General features: G+C 41.9%; 1 protein-coding gene and 1 long non-coding RNA gene across 3 annotated transcripts in view; one reads left to right on the forward strand and one right to left on the reverse strand.

The window, feature by feature from the left end:
- Window positions 1-12,275, reverse strand: part of LOC138737612 (uncharacterized) — a 46,041-nt gene extending 33,766 nt beyond the window's left edge. The window contains exons 1-2 of one of the 2 annotated variants that reach the window (XR_011341066.1): window positions 12,155-12,275; window positions 11,833-11,987 (exon numbers count right to left, since the gene is read on the reverse strand). This is a non-coding gene — a long non-coding RNA (uncharacterized lncRNA). Of the gene's footprint in view, window positions 1-11,832 lie in introns of both variants that reach the window. The other variant, XR_011341065.1, reaches the window with a different exon arrangement.
- LOC138736543 (transcription factor SOX-11-like) lies at window positions 8,906-11,486 on the forward strand. Its single transcript, XM_069886215.1, has one exon. The coding sequence runs from the start codon at window positions 9,087-9,089 to the stop codon at window positions 10,221-10,223; it is 1,137 nt and encodes a 378-aa protein (XP_069742316.1). The 5' UTR covers window positions 8,906-9,086; the 3' UTR covers window positions 10,224-11,486.
- Window positions 12,276-27,716: the final 15,441 nt, after the last annotated feature.

Raw genomic sequence — 27,716 nt, forward strand, 5'->3', positions numbered from 1 at the left:
GGTCCTCTCCTCTGCTCCTCCTTCTCAACAGGGAGTATTCTCTCCTTTTCTAGTGCCCTGCGCCAGTCCACTGCTCCCCAGAATCTGCGACCCATCATGGCCACTGCTGAGCCCGGGTACCGCCATCTTGGGTACAGACCCCTTGGTTGCAGGATTTTAGTTTAAAAACTCTGTCGGCACTTCTACAGGCCATTTAACACCATAAATGGCACCATCAGCAATAGGACAGGGTGGGTGAACCCATCAGAGCAGTGCTGTGAATCCACTCTCTGCTCTCCCAGGCCCAACACCAACAACAGCACTGCCCATTACAGCAATTCCGGCAGTGCTCCCACTTTTGATGAATGGGTAAAAGTATGTCAAGAAATTGGGATAAGAAATGCAAGGAGTGGCTGGAACTACATTGGTAGTTTACTTACGGTTAGCCATCCGGCTTCCTTTGAACTTGTAGAGTCACGAGTACATGAAACTAACTTATCTGATGGATGACTAACGGTTTGTCAGGAAAATACACCATGTGTAAGGTACTTAGCCATGCATATCAGAAGGTCACAGTCTGTGCTGCTTTAATTGACTTTCATTATGCAATAACAGGGTACTATACTTGCACCAGAGAGTTTAGGATTTGGCACAAAGAAGGATTAAAATCAGCTAGAACCATATTTCTGATTGCTCTCTGATGACTCCTGCATTTATAACAGCATGTGTCTTTTCTCCAATATTTTCATTCTACTTGGTTCACTGAGGTTAAATTTCACCTTTTGACAGAACTACATCAAAATTACATTTAAAAATTCCCACTGGCATTTTACTCACCTGCTGACATTATTACCCATAGTGGTAAATTAATAATTGGAAAAAGATATAAACCAGGTGGATAACTCAGTTCTATCAGTTTTCCCCAATTGGGTTAGTACAATATTACACCCATTTTGTTGACGAATTGGGCAAGATTTCAGACAATTACTGACAATCAAGGAGCTAAGCACCATCAAGAGTTTGTGCCTTCAAAAAAGTCAAGAAAATGGAAGGGAAGATGAACATCAGATTGAGTAGGTTTGGCATGATCTAGTTGGGATCTGGAAATTGTAGGCAGAAATATACAGAGGTTTTGTCAATTATATGCCGTCTTTACACAGACACCAGAATTATTCCGGAAAACAAAAACATACTTACTTACCTCCAGTGTGGCCCAATATGGTCATTTACACAGGGGCATTTTTACACAGCCTTCCTGTGTTGTGGAGTTTGTCAGAGGGGGAATGTCGTATTCATTAGACCTGTTTCTTACGGAGTGTCTGCATTCATTTTACACTGCAAACACTCCGTAAAAATGTGTAAGGGTCCCAGTGGAGAAATTATGGGATGGAATTTACATAATAACATTTCAGGAAATGTTCTGCTCTTCAATGGCTGTGAAAAAGGGCCTATACATTCTCTGATGTTCCACAGAAGGTAGATAAATATTAGTAAGTTGGAAAATATATTGTCAAGTCCTGAAATGAAAATAAAAGCTTTTTCTTAAAATAAAGAAAAAGGTTTTGTAAATGCAGCAACAATTTCCTGAGCTCAATCATATCTTTGCATTTCCCATATCGCTTCCTAATGAATCAGAGAATGAATGTACATAGCAACTTGGAAAAAATAATCCTGACTAACCAAATGGTTTTATTTATGTTTCCAGCACCTTCAGGTTCTCAAAGTTCAGATCTTGCTCAGCAGGGCCCTTACCAAATTAAAGCTGCCAAGACTTAAAAAGAATGGCTTGAGAAATTTGGCAGCATTTGCATAAGTCTCAAACAATGTAAAAGTGTATTTAAATTAAATTAAAAATGACATAAACTTCAGTTTGATTTATTTTTCCAATATGTCATACGTCTGAATTTTATCAGGCTGTTTTTAATTAACTCAAACTATGGTGAATAATAATCAAATACAATGATAAATAGAACAAGAGTGCCATGTTTTGATTACAGGAAGATTTTTTTCTGTTCAATTCAAGCATTGTGATATGTCTTCAAACAAGATCTGAAATAAAATAAGATAATTTGCTCACTTTTAACTAAAACTTAATTTTTTTGAGCAATTTATATTTTAAAACTATATAAAAAGGGCAAAGCATTGACGTGGTTAATCTCTGTAAGAGGCATAATGGGGGTAAAACTGCATTGTGATGTTATACACATGCTTATCTCAGCAGGACACCTTTATGTTGTGTGAACCTGTCCTTCTCCAGCTACACACAATACAAGTTCCTATGTGGTTTTAACACAGCTCAATGGCCTGCAAGAATCAACCACAAAAAAGAGAAGGCGAACTGAAACCCTGTGGATTTTGTAAAATGCAGCCTGGACTCCCTCAAGCTGGTTGAACTTTACTGATCCATTGAAACCATCTAAAAATGTGTCCGCAATGAATTGCTTTAGTTTAGCTCTTGCCAGTCAAGAAATGCTTTTCACTCCATTTGGATTTAGATTATGCAGTGTCAGGTTTAGGGGCTTTGTTATGTTCATTATTGCTCACATTTTTTATATTTGGGTGTGGAATAGGGTGCATAGATTTTAAATGATTAACTTTGGACAGGTGACAACCCCTTTGGCTGATGAGCTCATGTCACCCAAATACACCAATTCATCTACAAATCCCATGAAGGGTGGGAGGAAACCGGAGCCCCAAAAGAAACCCATGCAGACTCGGTGAGAACGTACAGACTCCTTATAGACAGCAGCGGGTTAAAACCAGTCGTTGGCGCTGTAATAGGGCTGTGCTAACCACTACACAACCCGTGCCATCCTATCATCCGAGATGGTGGGGGGGGGGGAGGGGGAGCTTTCAGTGGTGATGGGCGGGTGTGGTTTTAGTTATAGCAATTGTTTTTAAAATATTAAACTGCACTGATTTGAAAAGCAAATTCTAACAGGAAATGGGATCTTTTAAAATTCAATAGTAACTCCAATCAACACTGTCACATGTTGGCCTTATTCTGAAGTTAAGAAAACAGCAATCTGCCATTTTATTTTCAATTTTTGTTAAAAATTATATGACAACATTTGAATTCAGAATTGATTTGGTTGCTTTGACAGATACTAATTGTGTCCTGGAGTTAGTTCCTTTACATGAGAATATATTACCAGTATTATTAGCACCTCCACTCATGTACAACAATTAGCTAAATTCATCTGACAATATAAATACCTAGAGCAGAAAGTTTCTTATTGCTTTGTCTGACCACCAGTCATGTGAACTACTTGTATCAGACAATGTTCAACAACTTATTTTGGAATGTTCTAGACAGCCCATAGAGAGGAAAATACCAGAGTTACAGAGAAATACTGCATGGACACAGCCCGAGCCTACCATCATCCGCCCACATGCATCATACTACATTAATTCTATTTTATTCTCCCCACTTTTCTTATAAACTGCTCTTGCATTCTACCCCACAACCTCGCCCTGCGGCCAATTTACATCAGCAATGAACCCACTCACTTGCACGTCTTTGGAAGGTGGAGTAAAACTGAAAGACCTGGGAGGAAACCCATGCAGTGCCAGAGGGAACATGCAACTTCCTCACAGACAGTGCTGGAGGTTGTGATCAAGTCTGGTTCTCTGGAGGGTTGAGGCAGTGGGTGCACCACTGTGCTGGGTGATGTGAAATAGAAAAAGTGAGGTGAGGAGAAAAAATGGGATGTGACGAGTAAGTAGTTTTGGAAGTGTGAGGGAGGATGATGGGGGGGGGATGAAGGGTTGAGGGGAGAAGGTGAGTGAATGCAGGGGAAGATTAAAGGAGAGGGAGGAGGGAGGTGGGTAAAATGTAGCAAAGTGAGAAATGAAGCAGAGAATATAATGAGAGAGAGAGCCCCGTGCAGGGTGGAGAGGTTGTTGACATAGGAGCTTGTATTGTGTGTAGCTTGTGAGGGACAGGTTCACATAACATAAAGGTATCCTGCTGAGATAAGCATGTGAATAACCACAATGCAGTTTTACCTCAATTATGGCTCTTACAAAGAAATTAATGAGGGAGAAATCAGTTGACAGAAGGAGAGTGAGGGGAGATGTACGAGTGTCAGAAGGAAGGGGTACAGTGGAGAGAGAAAAAGGTGGGGATGGCAATTGAGGGCAATGTGGGAGAAGGGAGTGAAGTAAGCAGGGAAGGATGGAGAGATTGCAGGGAAGGGAATGAGCGCCAGGAGATATGTCAAGCTGAGGGATAAGGTTCAGGGAGGGGAGTGCAGTAGGTTGTGCGGGAAGGTGTGTAAAGTGCCAGAGAAGAGGATGTACATTAGGAGATAGGGTGCACAAAGGGATGAGAGATGGGAAGAGGGAGAGCACTAAAGCCATCATAAATTGAATAACGTAAAAACACAAAGCTGGGTAAACACAAACCATGTACTTTATATAGAAAGATAAAGATGCATAACCAATGTTTTGGGTTTGAGCCCTTCCTTGAGATATGAACAAAATGTAGATGGGTGCCCGAACAAAATGGTGGGGTGAGGGGCATGAGAGAAGCACAAGGCCACAGGAAGGAGGTAATAGGTGGATAAGGGAAAGAGGGCACATCAGCATTCAGGGAGTGGGATATGGCTCTGTGAATGGAGAGGGAAGGGGACAGAGAGATGGAGGAAAAAAGACAGAGGGAGAGGGAAGAGAGGGCAAACAGGGAGTGGGCGAGCATAAACCGGAGAAGTCGATGCTAAAGCCACCTGGTTTGGCAGTGCCCAGATGGGGACTATTAGGTATTGCTCCTCCAATTTACTGGTGGCCTTGGTTTGGCAATGCATGAGAAGTGGGGAGCAGAATTTAAATGGTTGGCTATTGGGAGATCCCTGTCATTCATGATGGTGAAGGCAGTACACTACTGCAAAGCAAAATTTCTCCTATTTTCTGATTCCCTCATTCTGATTTTTTAAAAATCAGGTGCTGCTAACTGTGATATATGTTGAGTTGTGCACTTTCATTTTAAAGGTTACAGGGTAATTCTTTGCTTTCAATTTTGACAGAGAAAGGTTAGTTTCATAATTGTGATGTGTGCATTAAAATTTCTAATATACAGTTCCAGTGGGTGATCACCGCTCCTCCCACCCATCACATGTAGTGTTGGGTCTTGGTCCAAATCATGGACTTCCACCTTTTGCCTCCACAAATGTTGCCAAAGCCTTTGGGCACTGGCAGCTACTGGTGTTATATCTTCTGAAATGTCAATCGGGTAATTTTATAATTATTAATTTATGTCACTTATAATGAAGATGTGGTGAGCATTATGCAAAAGCAAAATATTAAAAATCTTGCTATAAATCTGAAAAAAGAAACAGATGATGTTAGAAATATTGAGCAGGTCAGGCAATATCAGTGAAGAAAGAAGCAAAGTTAACGTTTCTAGTCAAAGATCAGGTCAGGAATACAACTTATATGGTTTGTCAGTGAATAGTTGCATCAAAACTCAGATGATCCAAGTCAAATAAACAAAAATTATTGAGTCATAATTCTACAGAAATACTGAAACATAATGATATATAGGTCATCTAAAACTTCAAAGTCTCATTCCATATGATAAACGCATATCCTTTCATTAATTCTGTTCTACATATCCCACATTTATGCATTAACACCTAAAGAACCCTTATTTTCCTTCATTGGTAGTATAGATGAAAAACAGTCCTTATCATTTAAAATGAAGAAATAGAAATTTATTTTGATCGCTAATGTAATTTCATAAATGAATCACTGCTGTTTGATACAAATGACTGAATTGAGATGTCAATCCTAAAACTCCTGCCATACAGTGAGCTAAATTCTTCCCCTTCCTCACCTCAGGATGGAGGTTCCCATAATCACATTGCAATCTTTGAGAGGATACAGCCCTTTATACCCAATCTTCTTCATTATGGTTCTCTACTCGCAACTTTGATTACAACACTCTACCTTCCTACATCCTTTTTTGTCAGTTTATTATTCACAGTGCTGTTTGTAGATGTTTTCTACAATCTTGAACATTTATCTCTTAAAGTGGATTTACTTCCACACATATGTTTTTCTATGTAGGAAGATCAATGATTCCTCTTGCAGCACAAGAGTACCCGGCTGTCAAGAATGGGAGTCACAGAGGTCTACATCACAGAAACAGGAATTTCAGCTCAATTTGTCTCTGCCATCCAAGGTAGTCCCATTTGTCTGCACTCAGTCCATATCCCCTCTGATCACAACCTCTGGTTAGATCAGAGAAATTTAAAATAAAATTATTGTTGCAAAAATAAATAGTAGATTTGTATCCATGTATCTGTCCAAATGTTGTTTAAATGTTACAGTGTGCCCACCTGTACTGTTTCCTCTGGCAGCTCATTCCACATACACATCACCCATGTGCCCCTCAGGTCCCTTTTAAATCTTTCCCTTCTCACTTTAAATCTAGGCCCCCACCTGGGAAAAAAAGATTGTTACTATCTACCTCACTACACCCTTCATGATTTTATAAACCTCTATGAGGATACCTCCCTTCTATACTCCTATACTCCAGGGAGTATACAGTTCCAGTGGGTGATCACCGCTCCTCCCACCCATCACATGTACTCCATATATACGTATATATATATACGTATATATACGTATATATATACGTATATACGTATATACTCCAGGGAGTATATACTCCTATACTCCAGGGAGTCTTCTATACTCCAGGGAGAAAATTCCCAGACTCTCCAGCCTTTCCTTGTAATTCAAGCCCACCAGTCCCAGTAACATTCTCATGAATCTTAGCTGCACACTTTCCAGCTGACTGCTATCTTTCCTACATCTGGGTGACCAGAATTGTGCACAACACTCAGTGTGGTCTCACCAATGTCTGCTACAGTTGTACTAGCTCATGCACTTAATGCCCTTACTGAAGGCGATTGGGCAGAGTGCCTTGTATCTACCATTTATTTTTAACAACAATAATTTTATTTTAAATTTCTCTGGTCTAAACAGAAGTTCCGTTAGAGTCTATTGGGACTACTGTTTAGATATTTATGTGAATGGATGAATGGATAGTAGATAGATATACACAAAATTGTAATGGTGCAAAATTAAAAATACTACAGAAAAATAACTGAAATGCGCTAAGGCGCTCAGCAAGTCAAGTAGCACTTATGGGGAGAGAATTAGTTTCGGATTGTCATATTTTCAGATACGCTGTGGATTCGACCTGTGTTGGCCAAAATAAAATCGGCACAGAACCACGTCTGTATGAGAGAAAAAAATGAAATTCAGCTTGACAGCAAAAAAAATTAAGCCAATGCTCCCCAAATTCCATGGTGACATTCTTTCAATTGGGAACCAGCTGAAGATGCCTGGAAGTGGGCCAATAGCAGTTCCCACCAGGCTGCTGAGGCAGCACATCAGCTGTAGCTCTGAGAGAATGAGAATCATCCACATGTGCACTTGGTCCCACCGACTAACTCTCCTTTCATTGCTCGCAAATTTGGAAATCGATTCCTGAAATTATTACTTTCGGTTCGTTCGTGGGGAAGATCTGTCCTTTCAATAAAATAAAACGCTGTGAAGTTGAACTGGTGGAAGCTGAGAGAGGTAAACCAGAGAGAGGGAGGAGGATGGGGTGGCTGCTACCTTTCTGGAAGTTGGTGGACAGACTAGAACCGAGATTATTATGAGGCTCGTAAGAAGATGTAATGTTTAACCATGGGTGCCAGTGACAATCTGGTCTTTATTTTCTTCATTAACTTCTCACCTCAACCAAGTACGCACACACACACACACACACACACACACACACACACACACACACACACACACACACACACTCACTCACATGCCCAACCACCCACATACTCAAACACACCCACTCAACCACCCATACCCAACCACTCACACACACACCCCTATACGCACATTCACTCACAAGCCTAACCACCCAAACCCACACCACCACCCAACCACCCATACCCAACCACTCACACACACACCCTATACTCACATTCACTCACACGCCCAACCATCCACACCCACTCAACCAACAAACACACACCCAACCTCACACACACTCAACACACCCAGCCACCCACATAATCACACCCACCCGACCACCCATACCCAACCACTAACACACACACCTTCACGCACATTCACTCACATGCCCAACCACCCACACCCACACAACCACACACACACTCACTCAACACTCAACCACTCACACACAAACACCCAACCACACACACACACACCCAACCACTCACACACATCCTTGTCAATTAGTGAAAAATAACCAGTAACTCTGATCTGTAAAATATCATTCAATGCCTAAAATTAAATTTCCATTGGACATGCAGATAGTAAGCAATCACATCAATTAATTAGTTTTTTTTCTCATTTATGTGTCATGTTTGAATTGGGTTTAGTTCATACACAAAATTAGACATGCTGCTCGTAAGTGAAGTAAACTGCAAGATTGGTGAGCGTTGCAGGCACTGGTTGTGAAGATGCTGAGAGCGAGTGGAGCCGAACCTGGGGGATGGGAGCCGGGGAGTTGGAAGTCGCAGTGTCGGGCGCCACCTCCAGTTGGCTGTGGGCACTGAGGAGAGTTGGGAAAGCGCTCTTTCCTGAAAGCAACCCGCCGAGTTCACCGGTATGTGGGAGGCAGCCTCAGAGAGGGAGGGGGAAGGTGAAATCAGGCTCCACGGAATTCAGCGTTAAAAGTCACGCCTGACTGAAAACAAGGGACAAAAAGTAGAAACGCTCAAGTCTCCAGGTCGTGTTGATTGCACAGCCAAGGTGCAGCGTGTGGGAGAGTGAAGGGGTTAAAGACATCGATTTCTCTCGCTCTCTCCTCTTTCTCTCTCCCCCCCCCCCCCATCTCCTCTCCTCCCCTCCTTTCAGGGGAGGGTCTGCAAAACCATTGGATCTTTAAGAGGTGACGTACTCTGGATGAAAACCTAATAACTAGTTGAGAAGCTGCAACAACTTTGGAAAAAGGCGTGTGGGAGAGAGTGTGTGGATCTGCTACAAAGTTGCCCAAAGGAAGGAGGGTGACGACGAATCTGGAGCGCTGGTCATTTTAACCGGGCAGAGTGACAAGGAGACGGAGAAAGATGGTTCAGCAAACTGCAGGGATTGAGACGGAGAGCAGTTTGTCCCGGGAAGCCACGGATAGCGAGGAGAATGAGTTCATTGCCTGCAGCCCCTCGGCGACTTGCGACGGGGCCGACGAGCGGGATCCGGACTGGTGCAAGACGGCAAGCGGTCACATCAAGCGCCCGATGAACGCTTTCATGGTGTGGTCGAAGATCGAGAGGAGAAAAATCATGGAGCAAAGCCCGGACATGCACAACGCCGAGATCTCCAAGCGGCTGGGCAAACGCTGGAAGATGCTGAAGGAAGGTGAAAAGATCCCGTTCATCCGGGAGGCGGAGAGGTTGCGGCTCAAACACATGGCTGACTACCCCGATTACAAGTACCGGCCCCGCAAGAAGCCCAAAACTGAGGCGAGCAGGCAGCAGCAGCACAGCCTCTCGCCCGACAAAGCTCCGAGCAAGAGCGCCAAGCACTCAGCGAAGAAATGCACTGCTGGCGGCAAAATCAAACCTCACAGATCCTCCTCTCAGGGTAAGTCATGCGGCGAGCAGCCGTGCGAGGACTTTGTGTTTGGCAACCTGAAGGGCAACAAGACGGTGAGGAGCGTCTTCGGCCGGGCCAGCCAGGAGGACGTTCTGCAGGGCAGGCTGCACGGCGAGGAGCCCGGCTCCAGGCGGGCCAGCGTGGCAGCGGTGCCAGCCAGCCCGACTCTGGGCTCGGCTGCCGAGTCGCTGGAAGGAGCCAGCATGTACGAGGAGCTGGCCGGCGGCTGTGGCTGCCCCTCGGGAAGGGGCAGCGGCCGGGGCGAGTCGTCGAGCGCGAAGCAGGGCGTCAGGAGGTGCGCCCAGCCCAGGGCGAGTTCGCCCGGCTCCAGCCGCTCGGGTTCCTGCAGCTCGGGCGAGGAAGGGGCGGACGATTTGCTGGGAGACTTCAGCATGAACTACTCGCCGGCCACCGGGAGCAGCGGCAGCTCGGAGCCGTTCAGCTCAGGGAACCTCAGCCTTTCGCTGGTGGATAAGGACTTGGACTCCTACAGCGAGGGCAGCTCAGGATCACACTTTGAATTCCCGGACTATTGCACCCCCGAGCTCAGCGAGATGATAGCCGGCGACTGGCTAGAGGCGAACTTCTCCGACCTCGTCTTCACGTACTGATTTTTTTTAAAAATTGGTTTAAATTTTCATTTTTTTTAAAAGGACTGATTGTTTTTTTTTATAATTCCAGAAATGCCACCGTTATAAAGTCTTTGGCCAGGTCCGATCTGCTGTTCGTGGGATCTTTTTTTCTTGGGTGGGTGGGTGTGTGTGGCACAAAACCGGTGGAAAACGTACAAACGTCTTGATTGGAAATAAAAACCCGTGGTGGAAAAGATACATTTGGAAGAAAAACTGTGATTGGAAATCGTGGGTGGACTTCTGCACAAACCCGGCGGCGAAACTGTTGTCAGTTTTCCGGATCCTCCAATTCAAGACACCACTGCCCGAAAGAACTAGATGGTTAGAGCTGTGAACACTTCTCCGCGGAATTAAATGGGCAACAATAGGAAGAAAAAAAAATCCAGTCTTGTATGTGAACAATTTGTCTTAAGACAAGACGCTGACGTTAACTTGATGCATTGTAATGTTTTAATTGTGTGTTGTATATGCCAATAAGACTGTTTTCTGCTCTTGTATTTTTTTTGTTCCCTCCAATACCTCCTTTTATCACTTAACACAGGCAGCATAGACCTCAGAATATAGATTTTTTTTATACATGCAGACCTCAAGACTTTTTAAAACTAAGAAAAAGAATACTAAATATTTTCACTTGTATTTTTCTACCGCTAAAGGGAACCTTCTCGCTGTGATTGTCCAGTGGGAATTTCTGGCACTTCCTTTATTATTTTTTTTTAATTTCCCCTCTCCTCGTCGAGCATGCGAACGTTGGTACGGTCCTGCTTTAAGGATTCAAAAACTTTTTTTTTCTTTTGGAGAACAAAATCCTGACATCAATGCCTTGTGATTTAAAATCTGCAAGTGCTCAGTCTTTTGTACAGTTGTAGATTTAGATTTGTTGAATATTTGTAGGTAAGAGGAAATTTATTGAAAAGACGTGAGATAGAAGCGGAGTTGTTTAGTCAGACTACATGTACTGTATATTATACTGTAGGAATCTTGTGTAATCATACGCTGTTTTATGTGGGTTCATTCCCGATGACAGGTGTGAAACTGGAGCATTTTTAACATGGCACATGTGAAATCTTAATCCATTTCTGTGCAATATGAACTACAGATCATCTGCACATTATTTTGTAGCAAACATGAACTAAAACAGACGTGTGCACTGTAATCATTGCCTGTCTTGATGCTAAAAGAGTCTGTATCTGGGAGGAGGGGGTTAAATAAAGAAATCAGCTGGAACTGATAGTAACAGAGAAATTGCCATGCATTTATATGGAATGTTGAAGCCGATCCGCTCACTAACCTGCAGGGTTTTGGGAGGGGGGGCGGGGGCAGGGAGACCTGCTTGTGCAAACTCCACCCATGGAGAAGATGGCAATAAATGTGGCATTAGTAATTGAGTGTGTTAATTACTTTAATACCTTTGTGGGGGGGGGGGGAGAGGAGGGCACAGTCGCTTTAAATATCAGCCCCTCCTTATTTGAGTCACCGCTCTGGAATTGAATGGAGCCTTGCAACGGAGCAAAATTCTGGACGGCAAGGTGCGTTAACAGGTTGGTAGGTTGATGAAAGTAGACCTTTCAAACCCCCATCGAAAACTGACCGTTTGAGTTGTGTCTTTAATCTCCAAATTCTGAAAGAGTCCTCTCAGACGCTTCGAAGAGCCAAGCTTCATCTTATCTTGATAAGGTATTGGCCTCAATAGTCCGGAGTGGCTTTCTGTAGGATGCTGTTGCCCGTTCTCTCAAGTTGCCGTGTCTATATAAAAAAAAATAAGACAATGACTTTAGTATCTATTACATTCCCATTCTTTTCAGATGATGTAATCCTGTCTCCAAAATCGTCCAATTGGATGTCTCAAATCAACAATTGATAAAGACCACAATACTGTAAGGTCCACACTAATTTGTGGCTGGTTTGCCCACCAGTTTTGCATGACGGCTGCTACCCATCAAACCAAAGTTCGCAAATGTCATTGTCAAGTCACCAGTGGAAGGATTGTGACTAACAGCCCAGCCAAACATCTGATGAACTCCTGGGATCTGAGCTACCTCTATCAGTCAGATGCTGAGAACAATTCTGGCCTTGGTGATGCAGAGGTGGTTAATAAACGGTTGGAAAACTGAAGCATGTCCAGAAAAAAAAATAAATTGATATTTTCTATGGGGGCAGGGCTGGTTTAAGACAAAATATTCCATATGCCCGTTTGGCCCATTCACAAGGTTTGCATCAACTTCCTTACTAGTTTTTGACCATTCTGTGGATACAGTCTGGCAGACAATTTGGGACTCTTCATAAATGAGTGGAAGCAGACATCTGGCAGTCTCCACACCCACCAAATACAAACAGGACCTCCCAAGAAGTAAGAATAATAAGATAGAAGTAAATTGAGTTAACTTGGGTTTGGTGCACAGGCTTTGGCCCAGTTGGTGGTGGTTTGGTCAACCCGATTTAGATGCTATTTAAGGTGAACACTCAACATAAAGTGAACAAAAGTGATTTACAGTGTTGAAGCCTCCACATGAGAGTTGTGCTTCAGTCTGGAAATACTGCAAAACTGATGTTTTCCCAAAGTAAATATTTAAATGACATGGTTACTCGTTTCTTAGGTATTTTTCAACAGCAGTTTCTATCAATAACACAAACACTGCATTACTTCTGGTTTGAGCAACACTGAAACATGAACAAACCAATGCTATAAAAAATGTTTTTAGCTTTTAAAATTTGACCTATAAATATAAGTGAAAATTATTAAAGTAAGGGAGTGACCAAATGATCTGCAGTTCACCAACACTCAAACATGATCATAGATTTCTGCAAAACAAACTTGAATATTCGCCCAGCCAAACAAAATGACCACCCTTATCCCCCAACAGGGTACAACAGAGCAATTCTGGGCTAATAGCTAATTTTCCCATCATTTTCCACAATATTTACTTGAGCATGACAACTGGACATTTGTGGATTGGCATTTTTCTCCTCCAGTTTGCTGCTTCCATCTTTTAAGATTTGGTCCAATCCCAGCTTTTTGCACAAGGTTTATTTATTCTAAGAAACAATGCAAATTGTGAATGTTGATTCTTGGCGTGTTCTACAGCATGAAATCGTACTTCAAGTTGATTAAAAAAAGACTTATCCTTTTTATGCTGGTAGTTTATCATTAATGTAAGAAACACACATTGTGCTGCAGGTAGGTTATGTTCACTGGGCCTGAATAGAATAGTTCAGAAAAGGCCTCTCAACATAAAACTCATAAATTATATCTATAACTACATTCAATATATTTGTTATTCCAAATAATGTCATTTCTTAAAATTGCCAAGAGAATTCCTATTTTTTCAATGTCTCCATAGTTTAAGTTGACTATTTTCTTTGACTATGTCCTAATAATGATATTTTGATTTTCTGGGAAAAGAGAAAAACATTCAAGAATAATGTTATGCATTGTTTTATGATGATGTCAAAATTCGAAAGAAGGATTACATTATATGGAGCTTCCTAGCAATAGCTGTAGAATTCACCACCAAAAATTGATAGGTATCTTCAGATATAGATATTTTGGGCATCAAAATGCAGAGGATGTTAAGTCCACTATTTTACAGTGTAGCTTTGTCAGATATAGCAGTCACATTGCTTCATAACCGTCAAGCAGAGGCCACGCAGACGAGAAATTCCACTGTCCACACCCACACATCTCCAGTTCACAATCTTCCATGATGCTTTTTAAAGACCATGCCTTTGACCAAAATTTAATTGTCTTTTGGTCATTTATATCTCACTTCCTTATCTTTAGACCTTTTAGCAAAAGAAGGTTTGCAGTCCTGAACGGTCGTAAAAAAATAATTTGGTTCCTCAAGTGGAGTGAATTTTGTTTTGAAGTAAGGAATGATGCTTAACTGATACTGAGTTTCACTATCAAATGTAACCTAAAACTGTCAGTGTTACTCATAATTGTGATACAAAAGACTGAACTAATAGAGTTTCTTGATAAAGATTTTAAAAATTAAGGAGATTCAATAGTGTAGATGTCACTAATAGACTCCTAATTATAATGAAGTCCAAATCCTGGGAGCATAAATCGAGCTACGAATAAATCCAGTCAAAGATAAATTCTTTATTTGAAGTACATGCCTGATACATTTGAGTAGAAGATCAGAAAAGGAAGAGTAATCGGAGGAAAAAATAGAAAGATAAACCATGAAGGTGAAGGTTGTTATTTTGTTAATGATGTGAATTCCAAGAAATTCACCACTCTGCTCATTGTAGTGGTTTCATTATTACTATCAGTGTTTAGTAGTATTTTGGCACACAGTCATGTGAGTTGAGTTAAATGCACAGCAGATCTCCAAGAATTTTGTCCCAATACAATGAGCAAAAATTCCAATCCATGGATTCAGCATTACTACTTTATATTGTACTAGTTATTTTCATGACATCTGAGAAAGGTGCATAATTTCAGTGCTAATTAGTATGAGATTACTTAGGTTCCTTAACTGTGTGGCCTGTGTTCAGATTACCTGCAAAATAAAATGTATCTGATGCGTTGAGTATTGTGCAACAGGTAATATTGTTGGAAAAGTTAAGGATATCGTGGCTGCATTGTGTATGTGTGTATATGTGTGTGTGTCTATATATACAGTGTATATGTAATATAGTGCAATTAGTCACATTTAAAGTTTGGTTAAGAACAAAATGTTACATTTAAATGCAGACAACATTTGGTTCAAAGCATACATCCCTAGCTTTTGATGAAAGGATTTCCATAATTCCTCATGACGCCAAAAGACAAACAAAATGAAGCTGACAAATACTTCAATTTACAATTTGATTTTTTTAACAATAATAATTATCTTGGATTCATTTACTCATCAATTAAACTCTGGAAATCATATTTCAATTATTTTCTGCCATTCACTCCACTCAGATCTGGATCATCTGGACGGCAAAACACATATATCAGTCTGTTTTTCATCAGCTTTCAACACCATCATCCCCTCGGTACTGGTCAGCAAGCATCAAAAAGTGGGCCTCTGCACCTCCCTCTGCAACTGGATCCACGGCTTCCTTATCGGAAGATTATCGTCAATGTGAATTGATAGCAAAGTGTCCTCCTCACTGACAATCAACACAGGCACACCTCAAGGATATGTGTTTAGCTCCTGCTGTAATCTCTACACCCATGACTGTGTGACTAGGCACAATACAAATGCCATCTACAAACTTTCTGATGACACAACGGTTGTCGGCAGAATCACAGACAAAGACAAGGAGGTGTACAGGATTGAGATAGATTATCTAGTGAAGTGGTGTTACAACAGCCTTGCACTCTGTGTCAGCATAACTAAGGAACTGTGGACTTCAGGAAGGGGAATCCGGGAGACCACAAGTCCTCTTTGTGGGGTCAGCAGTGGAAAGGGTAAAGAACTTCAAATTCCTGGGTGTCAACATCTTTGAAGATCTATCCTGGGGGTCTTCATGTTGATGCAATCATGAAGAAGGCTTGTCAACAGCTATATTTCATTAAGGAGTTTAATGAGATTTCGTATGTCACCAAAAACTGCAAATTTCTACAGGTGTAGTGTAGAGAGCATTCTGATTGATTATATCACCGTCTGGAATGACACACAGGACAGGAAAAGGCTGCAAAGAGTCGTGAACTCGGCCAGCGCCATCATGGGCATTAATATTCACTCCATTAAGAACATCTACATGAGGCGGTGTCTCAAGAAAGCAGACTCTATCCTCAAGGACCTTCACCACCCAGGCCACCATCAGGAAGGAGGTCGAGAAGCCTGATGACAAAGACCCAGCTTCTTCCCCTCCGCCATCAGATTTCTGAATGGACAATGAACCACAGACACTACTTCACTTTTTCTCTTGCACATTATTTGTTAAAAATGTAATTCATAGCAATTTTTGCACCAGTCATAGGGCCACAGAACAACGGTTTTAGTGACATATGTTCACGACAATAAATTCTGATTCTGAAACTCATCCACTTATTAGCAAAACGTTTACTTGCCTGATACAATATTTTAAATTTTAGTTTGGTGTCAGTAACTGTCTCTGATTACACTCCAATAAAACATATTTATACATTTTCTACATGATGGGTTCTATGTAAATGAAAATACTTCTTTGAAGTACATAGACATCATGGGATAATTTGCAGCATGGCATGGTATGGTGTAAACAGACAATGACACAGTTTGTTCCTGATGTTTTTTTTTTATAAAACCCAATATGTGATAATTTGCTTAACACTATTATACAAAGTCAAAATGATTCCTCTATTTGCACTGCATATTCAAAAGGAAATAAATTTCATACTTCCACTATTTTTCATTCAACAAAAAATACAAGTGAAAAACAAATTGAATAATTTTATTTCCCATTTTGGGAAGCATAGACTTGTGAGCTGGAAGCATCTGTTACCATGATCCATTTCTAAATTTTAAAAAAATTGAAGCCAAACAGAATTTCAAATCAGAGGGTACTATATCCAAAGGGTGTACTGAAATATATTGATATAGGTAACACTGTAGCACAGTGAATAATGTTGCTGCTTCACAGTTTCAATGGCCCGAATTCAATCCTGACTTCAGTGATATCTGTGTGGAGTCTGCATGTTCTCCCAGTTACTGCATAGGATTCCTCTGGGTGCTCTGGTTTCCTCCCACATCTAAAAGGCATGCAGGTTGGGAGGTTGGATTTACCATTGTAAATTGTCCCTTGTGCAGTAGCATCTGCAAGGAGTTGTTAGTAAATGTGCTTGAAGGTCAAAAAGGACTCAGTGGGCTGGATGGCCTTCTTCTACGTGGTCTCCCTCCTCCCCATCAACATGATCTACTGGAATTGATGTCTGAAGAGGGATCCAATCCACTCCACACACAGCATCTGTCAGCTGCTCCTGCCGGGAAAGATACACGAGTATCAGAGCCAACACCTCCCTCCCATGGGCAGTGAGAAACCTTAATGATCAAAGGCACTGCTTATACTAACTATCCAAGACTCTCATATTTATAAAACAATATTTATTTATTTGTATATATGAATATTTGTCCTGAACATGTTTTGATTGTCTGTATATGTTTTACGTTTGGTTGTGTGTCTGCGTGTTTTGCACCGAGGACCAGAGAACACTTTCATTGGGTTCTACTTTGCAATCAGATAACAATAAACTTGACTATGCTCTATAACTTTCTAACAGTGTTTTTCAAACTTTCCCCAAACTCAAATTCCACTTTAAGTAATACCTATGCCGTAAGTGAGGGATTACTTAAGGTGGTACGTGAGTGGAAAGGAAAGACTGAGAATCACTGCTCGAGACCCAATTGTTACTAAAATAATTTGCTTGAGAAAAATTGTCATTGCCCCATTTCCTTTGGAGTGATGAAATCGTGCACATATCGAGCCAATTAGGTACAATTAAAACAGTGTTTTTTAAAACATTTTTCTTTCTACTGATATACCACCTAAAGCAATCCCTTACTAATTACAGAGTACTCATGGCATAGGGGTTGCTTAATGTGGAATGTGAGTTTAGGGGAGCAGTTTGAAAACCATTGCTTTAAAATAACTTCTAGCCATGTCCACCTTTCAGGGAAGCTACAAGTTTAAATGGCAGTGAGGCCAAAGTGAAGTAGCAGTTCCACCTGCTAAGGAGAGCAAATTAAGACCCTAAGTTGATTGGTGCGGACAGGTACATTTTAATTGCACATTGACTGACATATGCTGATTGAGGAGTGTCAAGATCAGCCTTTTGGTTTCAAATTGAAATGGAATCATTATTAAATCTACTCATCTGAAACATTTTCCTGAAGGATTGTGACAGCGTGCTGATGAACTCACAATAACAAACACTGGTATTGTTGCAATTCAGTACTTAAAACTGTACAGGGTTGAAGCTGTACTGCGCAAGTTTGAAAATTCCAGATAGATCACTTCTGTTCAGGGTTCACTGATCCCATGCAAGCCCTGGTATTCGGTAATCTTCTGTTAGGGAAAGAAAATCACTGTGCTTCTGGTTTTTTTTCCTCGCTGTCCTATTAATTTTTCTTTAATAATCTGGTCAGTCGTAATAGACAAGATGATATTTGATGAATATCACCTTGGTGAATGTAACTAGGTGTCAGGGTCAGGGATGTCTGATCAAGTTCATAGAATTTTGGAGGGGGAGTGTGAGCAGCCAGATGTCGTGCTCCACATGGGGACCAATGACATAGATAGGAGCAGGGATGAGGTCCTGAAGAGGGAATATAGGAAATTAGTAAAGAAGTTACAAAAGCAAGATCTCAAGGGTGGTAATCTCAGGATTGCTGCCTGTGCCACACTTCAGAGAGGGTTAGGAACAGGAGGACGTAGCAGATGAATGTGTGGCTGAGGAGTTGGTGGAGGGGGCAGGGGTTCAGATTTGTGGATCATTGGGGTCTCTTCTGGAGAAGGTCTGACCTCTACAAAAAGGATCAGCCGCATCTGAACTGGAGAGGGACAAATTTCCTGGCAGATGCGTTTGCTTGAACTGTTGGGGAGGGTTTAAACTACTTTGGCAGGGGGTTGGGAATCAGAATGTGTGCAGAGATTAGGGTAGAGGGGAACCAGGATGTTACAGTCGAGAAAGAGGAAAATAGAACAAAGTCAAAAATAATGTGTAGCAAAGAAGTCAAAAAGGGCAGGCAGGTGAAATGAAAAGATAATTTGCTGTACAATGGAAATACATAAAATCAGTAACAGATACTGATCTAAGGGTACTGTACTTAAATGCATGGAGCATTAGGAATATAGATGATCTTGTTGTACGGCTACAGTTTGAAAGATATGGCATTGTGGGCATTTCCAAGACTTGGCTTAATGATGGATGTGATTGGGCTGAGTATCCAAGGATACACAGTGTATAGGAAGAATAGGCAGCTAGTTAGAGGGGGTGGCGTGACCCTAATGGTAAACACTAGAAAGAAGGGACATGGGGACAGAAATGGTAGAAATGGCAAGGGTGAAAGGACCCTATTGGCAGTTATATGCAGGCCCCCCAAAAAGCAACCAGGGAATAGAATTAAGCACAGTCAGGATTACAAAAGATAGATAAGTCTCCTGGATTGAATGAGATGCGCCCACGGATTCTGCAGGAAGTGACTTTGGAGATTGTGGAGGCATTGGAATTTATTTTACAGAAATCAATAGACTCTGGCCTGGTTCCGGAGGATTGGAAGGTCACAAAAGTAGTTCCGCAGCTCAAGAAAGGAAGCAGAAAAAAAAGAAATTATTGGCCTATTAGTCTGATGTCAGTAGTTGGAAAGTTATTGGAGGCTATTCCTCAAGAATGAGGTTAAGAAATACTTCAAGGTGCATGACATGATAGGTCCAAGTCAGCATGGTTTCATGAAGGGAAGAATCTGCCTGACCAACCTAATGAAATTTTTTGAGAAAATCTCAAGTAAGATGGACAAGGGAGAGGATGTGGATGTTGTGTATTTGGATTTTGAAAAGGTCTTTGATAAGATCCACAAAAGAGGCTGCTTAATAAGATGAAAGCCCATGGAATTACAGGAAAGATACTAGATTGGATAGAGCATTGGCTGACAGGCAGAAAGCAAAGGATGGGAATAAAGGGATCCTGTTCTGGTTAGTAGCCGGTTACTCATGGTGTTCCATGGAGGGTCAGTGTTGGGGCCGCTTCTTTTTACAATGTATATTGATGATTTAGATTATAGAGTGAATGGTTTTGGGCCAAATTTGCAGATGACTCCAATATAGGTGGTGGAGTAGGAAGGATTGAAAGTTTGCAGAGAGACTTGGATAGCTGAAGAGAGTGGGTAAAGAAATGGCAGATACAATGTTGAGAAATGTATGATTGTACATTTTGGAAGAGGAAATAAGCAGGCAGATTATTATTTGGAAGGGGAGAAAATTCAAAATTCAGAAGTGCAAAGGGACTTGGGGGTCCTCATGCAAGATAACCTGAAGGTTAACCACCAGGTTGGATTGGCAGGAAAGAAAGTGGATGATATGTTGGCATTCATTTCAAGGGAAATAGTGTATAAGAGTAAAAAGGTGTTGATGAGGCTCAATTGGGCACTGGTGAGACCTCATTTGGAGTACTGTGTGCAGTTTTGGGCCCCTTATCTTAGAAAGGATGTAATAATGTTGGAAAGAGTACAGAGAAGATTCCAGGAATGCAGGAGGAACGCATTGCGGCTCTTGGACTCTATTCATTGGAGAATAGAAGAATAAGACAGGATCTCAAAGAAACATTTCAATGCTGAAAGGATTAGACAGAGTAGATGTGAATAAGATGATTTCCTTGCTGGGTGAATCCAAGACAAGAAGACACATAATTAGAAGGTACCCATTTAAAACAAAGAGGAAGAGAAATTTCTTTAGCCAGAGGGTTGTAGATTTGTGGAATTCGTTGCCACATGCAGCTGTGGAGGCTGGATCATTGGGGGAGTTTAAGAGGGAGATTGATTGGTAACTAATTAGTCAAGGTATCAAGGGATATGGGGAAAAGGTCAGATATTGGTACAGACTTGATGGGTTGAATGGCCTACTTCTGTTCCTTTTTTTGTAATCTTGTGAACTAGAATGGGTTCAGACAGGCCTTTTTATTCTAGGAGTTACAACAATCCTAGTTTGGAATACGGATATGGGAATGGTTGTACCTGAATGTGAATATGCATTAATAGTTTTCAATATATATGCATGGAAGATCCATCCAAGTATTCCAACCTATTCCAAAGGTATCAGACACTTTTCTGTAAAGCAGGTGTAAAGATTTAAATATACAAATTCAGGAGGCGATTTGGTCAAAATGATGTTATGAAAGTGTTACGAATACAGTAAATGTTAGATATCAAATGGTTCAATATAATTTTCTTCATCAATTGTATGATACTCCACATCAGTTAAATGGTCTTAATCCTAATTATTCAATTAAGTGTTTTCAATGTGTGAAAGAAATAGGGACTTTTTTGCATCCATGTGGTCTTGTGAAAAAGTGGAAAGGTTTTGTAATGAACTGAGTTTATTATTAGGGCAGACTATGAAGATAAAGATACCAAAGGATCCAAGAATATTTTTACTTCGAGATATTTATAAGAATGATATAAAATTGAAATTGGACAATTACCAAGAAAAAATGTTAAGTATTGCAATAACAACAGCAAAGAAATGCATAGTGATATCATGGAAAGATGACAGAGAAGTGTTACTAAGTAGATGGTATAATGAGATACAAAATTGTATACCTTTGGAATAAATTACATATAGTTTAAGGAATCGAGTTGAAAATCTTTATAATATTTGGAAACCACATATAGATTTTATGGATAATTTTCCATCCACCTTTTCTATCTTATCCACTCCTCTTAATTAGTAATTTATAGTAACAATTAATGATTGTCTATGTTAATGTTATTTTATATTAAATGGTAGGTGTTCCTTTTTTTCCTTTTCTTACTTTTGGGTGGGGGGGGGATGGGGAAGAAAAAGTACTTTTTTTGGTATCATTAGTTATGGATATTTGATTAATGTTTTATTCATTTTTTCCTATAATGATGCAAACAATTAAATAATTTTTTTTTAAAGCAGGTGTTTTCATCACAACAGCCTTTCATTTTCACTGTGCAGATATCAAGAACAAATGTACTTCTTTGGCTTGGCTTCACGGACGAAGATTTATGAAGGGGTAATGTCCACATCAGCCGCAGGCTCGTTTGTGGCTGACAAGTCCGATGCGGGACAGGCAGACACGATTGCAGCAGTTGCAAGGGAAAATTGGTTGGTTGGGGTTGGGTGTTGGGTTTTTCCTCCTTTGTCTTTTGTCAGTGAGGTGGGCTCTGTGGTCTTCTTCAAAGGAGGTTGCTGCCCACCGAACTGTGAGGCGCCAAGATGCACGGTTTGAGGCAATATCAGCCCACTGGCGGTGGTCAATGTGGCAGGCACCAAGAGATTTCTTTAGGCAGTCCTTGTACCTCTTTTTTGGTGCACCTCTTTCTCGGTGGCCAGTGGAGAGCTCGCCATATAACACGATCTTGGGATCTAGTAAGTCAACAAATAAACAAAACATGATGGACTCCAAACTTGCAATAGATGGTCAGCCTGACAGCAAATTGATGGCATGTGGAACATCTTCTGGAGATGTGATTCTGTGTCACCATGTTATCTGGTGAAAGAAGGTTATCTGATTTAATAAAGGGTCTTCAAACATTTGTATATTACAGGCAGGACAATAAAGCACTTGGAGAAGGTTGAGAACTTACTTTGTCACTTACATCCATTTCTAGATCTCACACAGCAGTTTGTCAAAGAGCTGGCTCTTCAATAATTTCCTAATAATCGTTTCCATATGTGTTAATAATTCTCAAATGGACTTTTAGCAAAGCTGTTTAACTCACCATCTGTGATCATTTATAGTTGTTTGCATGTGCATTTATACATCTTAGGTTTGCAGAAGTATGGTAAAACCCACAAGTTTTGGACTTGAGGCCAGTATCAAAAGCAACTTGTTTATAGTTGTGACCTGCCAAATATTCAAGTGTGTATCACGATTATCTAGATTTTTTTTCAGATTTCAGGTTTATTGTCAGACTAAATGACATCACTTACAACCCTGAGATTCCTTTTTCCTGCGGTCACAGCAGAATTACCACTAATTGGTAGTGCAAAAAAAATAAACTGTACACACTGTAAACAAGCAAAAGAACTGTAAACAGATATCGAATGTAAACAAACTGACCGTGCAACAGAGAGAGAACAAAATAAAATCAATAAAGTGCACAAGTAAGACTGCAAACGAGTCTCTGATGGACTTTGTTGTTGAGGAGTCTGATGGTGGAGGAGTAGCAGCTGTTCCTGAACCTGGTCATGTGAGTCTTGTGGCACCTACACCTCTTTCATGATGGCAGCAGCTTGAATAGAGCATGTGCTGGGTGGTGAGAGTCTTTGATGATCGTTGCTACCCTCCGACAGTAGCATTACCTGTAGTTGTACTCAATAGTGGGGAGGGTTTTGCCTGCAATGTCCTGGGCTGCATCTACTACCTTTTGGAGGGCTTTACACTCAGGGGTATTGGTGTTCCCATACCAGACCACAATGCAGCCAGTCAGCTACCACATCTCTGTAAAAATTTGCCAGGGTTTCTGGTGTCATATCAAATCTCCGAAAATTCCTGAGGAAGTAGAGGCACTGATGTACTTTCTTCACGATGCTATTGGTGTGTTGGGTCCAGGAAAAATCCTCCAAGATGGTGACTCCTAAGAACCTAAATTTGCTCACCCTCTCCACTTCTGATCCCCCAATAATCACTGGATTGTATACCTCTGGCTTTCCTTTCCTGAAGTCAACAATCAGCTCCTTAGTTTTGGCGACATTGAGTGCAAGGTTGTAGTTGGTCCACCATTCACCCAAGTTTTCAATCTCCATCCTGTATACTAACTCATCCCCCTTCCTTTATACAGCCCACTTACCATGGTATCGTCAGCAAATCTACATTGAAATACAATGAACACTGTCACAAAAACATGATTCCATTGAGCCTGTTCTGTTTTTCCATAGGATGACCACTTCCAGTTTACTGCCTGACCCATATAAACCTTTATGTTTTGTTTGTCAAAAAAAATGTCTGACATATTAAAGCCTCTGAAACTATTTCTAGTCACATTTTTTTTTAAACAGTCTTGTGTTAGAAATTTCTGAATAATTGGTTGCTACCATCTTTTTTGCTGGAGTATTTGTGTGCAAGAGTAAAGCTGCTGTTCTTGGTGAGACCACATTCAACGTGTTCTATGCAATATTGATTTCCTTATCTGCAAAAAAAATGCAGTGAGAATGCAGCAAAGATGCACTGGACATCACATGAGAAGAGATTGACTCACACCCGACACACTGTTATCAGAGTCCTGACTTACTTATCCTCCTCAGTACTCTTTCCCCAAACTCCTACCCTCCCTTCCCTACTCCACCTCCATCTCCCCCTCTTCTCCCCTACCACCTAACCCTCAGACTTCATCATTTTCCACCCCCCCCCCCCTTCTCTGGCTCCCCTCCATCCTCTTCTCCCCCACCTCCCCTTGACCTCACCCAGCTCCCACCCCTTCTAACCTCTCCTACCTCCCTCCCCCCTTTCCCACCCCTCTGACCTCCCCAACTGCCCTCCCCTGCAAATCCCCTTCCTCCCCCACTTTCCACCTCCACCCTCAGACTTCCCCAACCCTCCTCCACCCCCCAACACCCTCCACAACACCGATCCCCATTCTAACCTAAATGTTTTTTTATTATCCCCTCTGACCTTCCCCTCTCTGAAATAGAAAACTTGGCCCTCAGTTGAGGCCTCACCTTCATTTCCCTCCACCCACACCACCACAATGTTCCATGCACGCTGCGATGTCAAACTCTTCTTCCACTGCCTCCACCTCCAGACCCACTTCATTACCATGACTCTCCACCCCCCCCCACCCCTCCTGGACACTTCGTCCTGGCCAGCTGTCTACTCTGGGCCTTTTTATTTCCAACTATTGCTGAGACATCAACTGTCTCAACTTTACCACCCCCTCTCCTTTTCCAACCCAGCTCCCAAGAACACTCTGCCCTCCACTCTCTCCGCAACAATCCCAACCTCACCATCAAACACACAGACAAGGGTGGTGCAGTTGTGGTCTGGCGCACTGGCCTCTATCTTGCCGAGGCCAGTCAACAGCTCTCAGACACCTCCTCCTATTGACCCCTCCCACAGGACCCCAACACCACACATCAAGCCACTGTCTCCAAAACTATCTCCAACCTCATCACCTCTTGTCAACCCCCCCCCACAGTTACCAACCTCATTCTCTCTCACCCTCGTACTGCCCGTTTCTACCTCCTACCCAAGATACACAAACCCAACCATCTGAGCAGACCGATTGTTTCTGCCTGCCCCACTGAACTAGTTTCATCCTGCCTTGACTCTATCCTTTCCCCACCTACATCTGCGACACCTCACATCTTCCATCTCCTCACCGACTTCAGGTTCCCCGAACCAGACCACCTCATCTTCACGATAGATGTCCAATCCTTTTATACCTCTATCCCCCACAAAGAAGGTTTGAAAGCACTTCGCTTATTTCTGGACCAGAGAACTGACCAGTCACCCCCTACCTCCACCCTCCAATGCCTGCCAGAACTTGGGCTCACTCTAAACAACTTCCCCTTTAACTCATACCACTTCCTCCAAATCAAAGGAGTAGCTCATGCAACTGTGATGAGCTTGTCAACCTCATTTCATCCAACTTCCACCCCGATCTCAAACTCACCTGGTCCATCTCCAATAACACTCACCCCTTCCTGGATCTCTCTGTCTCCGTCTCTTTCCACTGACATATATTACAAATCCTCCAACTTCCACAACTACTTGGACTACACTTCCTCACACCCTGCCCCCTGCAAGGATTCCATCCCCTTCTCTCAATTTCTCCATCTCTGCCGCATCTGTTCCCAAGACGAGATCTTCTGGTCCAGATCTTCTGAAATGCATGCCTTCTTCCACAAACATGGCTTCCCCTCCACCACTAACAACTCAGCCCTCATCCACATTTCCTCCAATTCCCACTCATCTGCCCTGGCCCCTTCTGTCCCCATACACAGCAAAGTAGAATCTCCCTCATCCTCACTACCACCCCACCAGGCTCTGCATCCAACACATTGTCTACTGGAATTTCTGGCGCTTACTACAGGATCCCACCACCAGATACATTTTTCCCTCTCCTCCCCTCTCGGACTTGCGCAGAGACCACACCCACCGCGATTCCCTCTGCACTCATCTCTCCCCACCCATCATGCCTGCAGGAGGTGCAACACTTGTGCCCACACCTCCTCCCTCACCACAGTCTGGGGCCCCAAAAAGGCCTTTCACATGAAGCAACACTTCACTTGTACATCCACAGGACTTATTTACTGCAGCCAGTGCACCCTCTATGGCATTCTCTACATCGGACAGACCAGTCGCAGATTGGTTGATCCATTCACTGAGCACCTCCACTCCGTTTACAAGCACAGTGACATCCCAGTGGCCAACCATTTCAATTCTGGGTCACACTCCCGCGCTCACATGTCTGTCCATGGCGTTGTGTATTATCCCACCCTGACCACCCACAGATTGGAATAACACCTTATTTTCCATTTGGCCACCCTACAGCCACATGGCATGAACATTGACTTTACTGCTTTCCATTAAACCTACTTGCCTCTCCTTTCCCCTCCCCCCTTTTCCTGTCACGATAGAACTTTCCTGTTCCTTCACCCACACAGCCCTACCACTCCCCCCCAACCATTGCTGCTGTCCCCTCCCTCTTTTCTCCACCTATCATCTCCAGCCCCGTTCTCTCCTCCCACTCTTTTGATCAGACGCTTGCTGGCATTTTCTCATACTTTAATGAAGGGCTCAAGCCCGAAAAGTCGGTTATATATCTTTGCTACGTAAAGGAGACTGTTTCACCTGCTGAACTTCTCCAGCATCTTGCGTTTTTACGACTACACTAGACCTCTGTTTTTTTGAAGTTTTATACAAGAGAGAGTCAAAGTAATAGGGTGGTTATTTAGAATTGAAATAATAAGAAACTTCTTTACCCAGTAGGTAGAAAGTCTATAAATTCGTTGTTCTAGAGGTCATTGAATTCAGAACTGAAATCAATGGGTTTTTTAAATTTAGAATAAATGAAGGGATTATGGGGATAGGGCAAAAAAAAGTCATAGAACACCCATGATAAAGGATAAAGGGGTTAAATGGCCTGTGTCAGCTCGTGTTTCTTATCTTGTAGTCTTTTCTTGCCATGTTGATATGCTTCCTGAAACACATGAAATTACATTTCATAAACTTACAAGGATGAAACCATCCATAGTGTCTTAATTATTCAAATTAGTTTACCACTGTCACAAGAAAGTTATTTCTTGCAAGTAATCAATAATGATAATGAGTTTATTGTCATGTACTTTGTATCATGTATATATGCAGTGAAATTCCCTACTGCAGCTGAGCAGGTGCTTCTTAAAGGATTTTGAATTACAAAGAGACAATGAATACAAAAGGTAAAGATGGTAAATATTCACAGATAAGCTAGTGCAAAAAAAGTGACCTTCCAATAGTGCAGACTGTCTTTTTGTGATGTTATTGCAGTCCATGGTTAATGTTGTACACACTACATAGTTCATATAGTACACACCATGTTTATCTCCACGATCAATGTAATACACACTACATGTCTACCTCCATGATGAGGGTAGTGCACATTACATTGTGAGTGTAGTACATACCATGTTTACCTCCATGATTAGTGTAGTATGCACTACATTGTTAGTGTGGTACCCACCATGTTTACCTCCATGATTAGTATAACAAGGGGAGGTTCAAGAGCCCAATTATTTGGAAAGAAAGTGTTACTGAACATTGAGGTGCTGGTTTTTAGAATTATGTAGATTCTTCCCAATCTTAGCAGGCAATTTACCACTGAAGGTGGGTCA

Source organism: Narcine bancroftii, chromosome 6, assembly GCF_036971445.1.
Source record: "Narcine bancroftii isolate sNarBan1 chromosome 6, sNarBan1.hap1, whole genome shotgun sequence".
In the NCBI taxonomy this organism is placed as follows: domain Eukaryota; kingdom Metazoa; phylum Chordata; class Chondrichthyes; order Torpediniformes; family Narcinidae; genus Narcine; species Narcine bancroftii.

What these genes read in the sequence shown, in the direction of transcription:
- LOC138736543 (XM_069886215.1), top strand. Translation starts at nt 9,087, where the DNA reads ATGGTTCAGCAAACTGCAGGGATTGAGACGGAGAGCAGTTTGTCCCGG.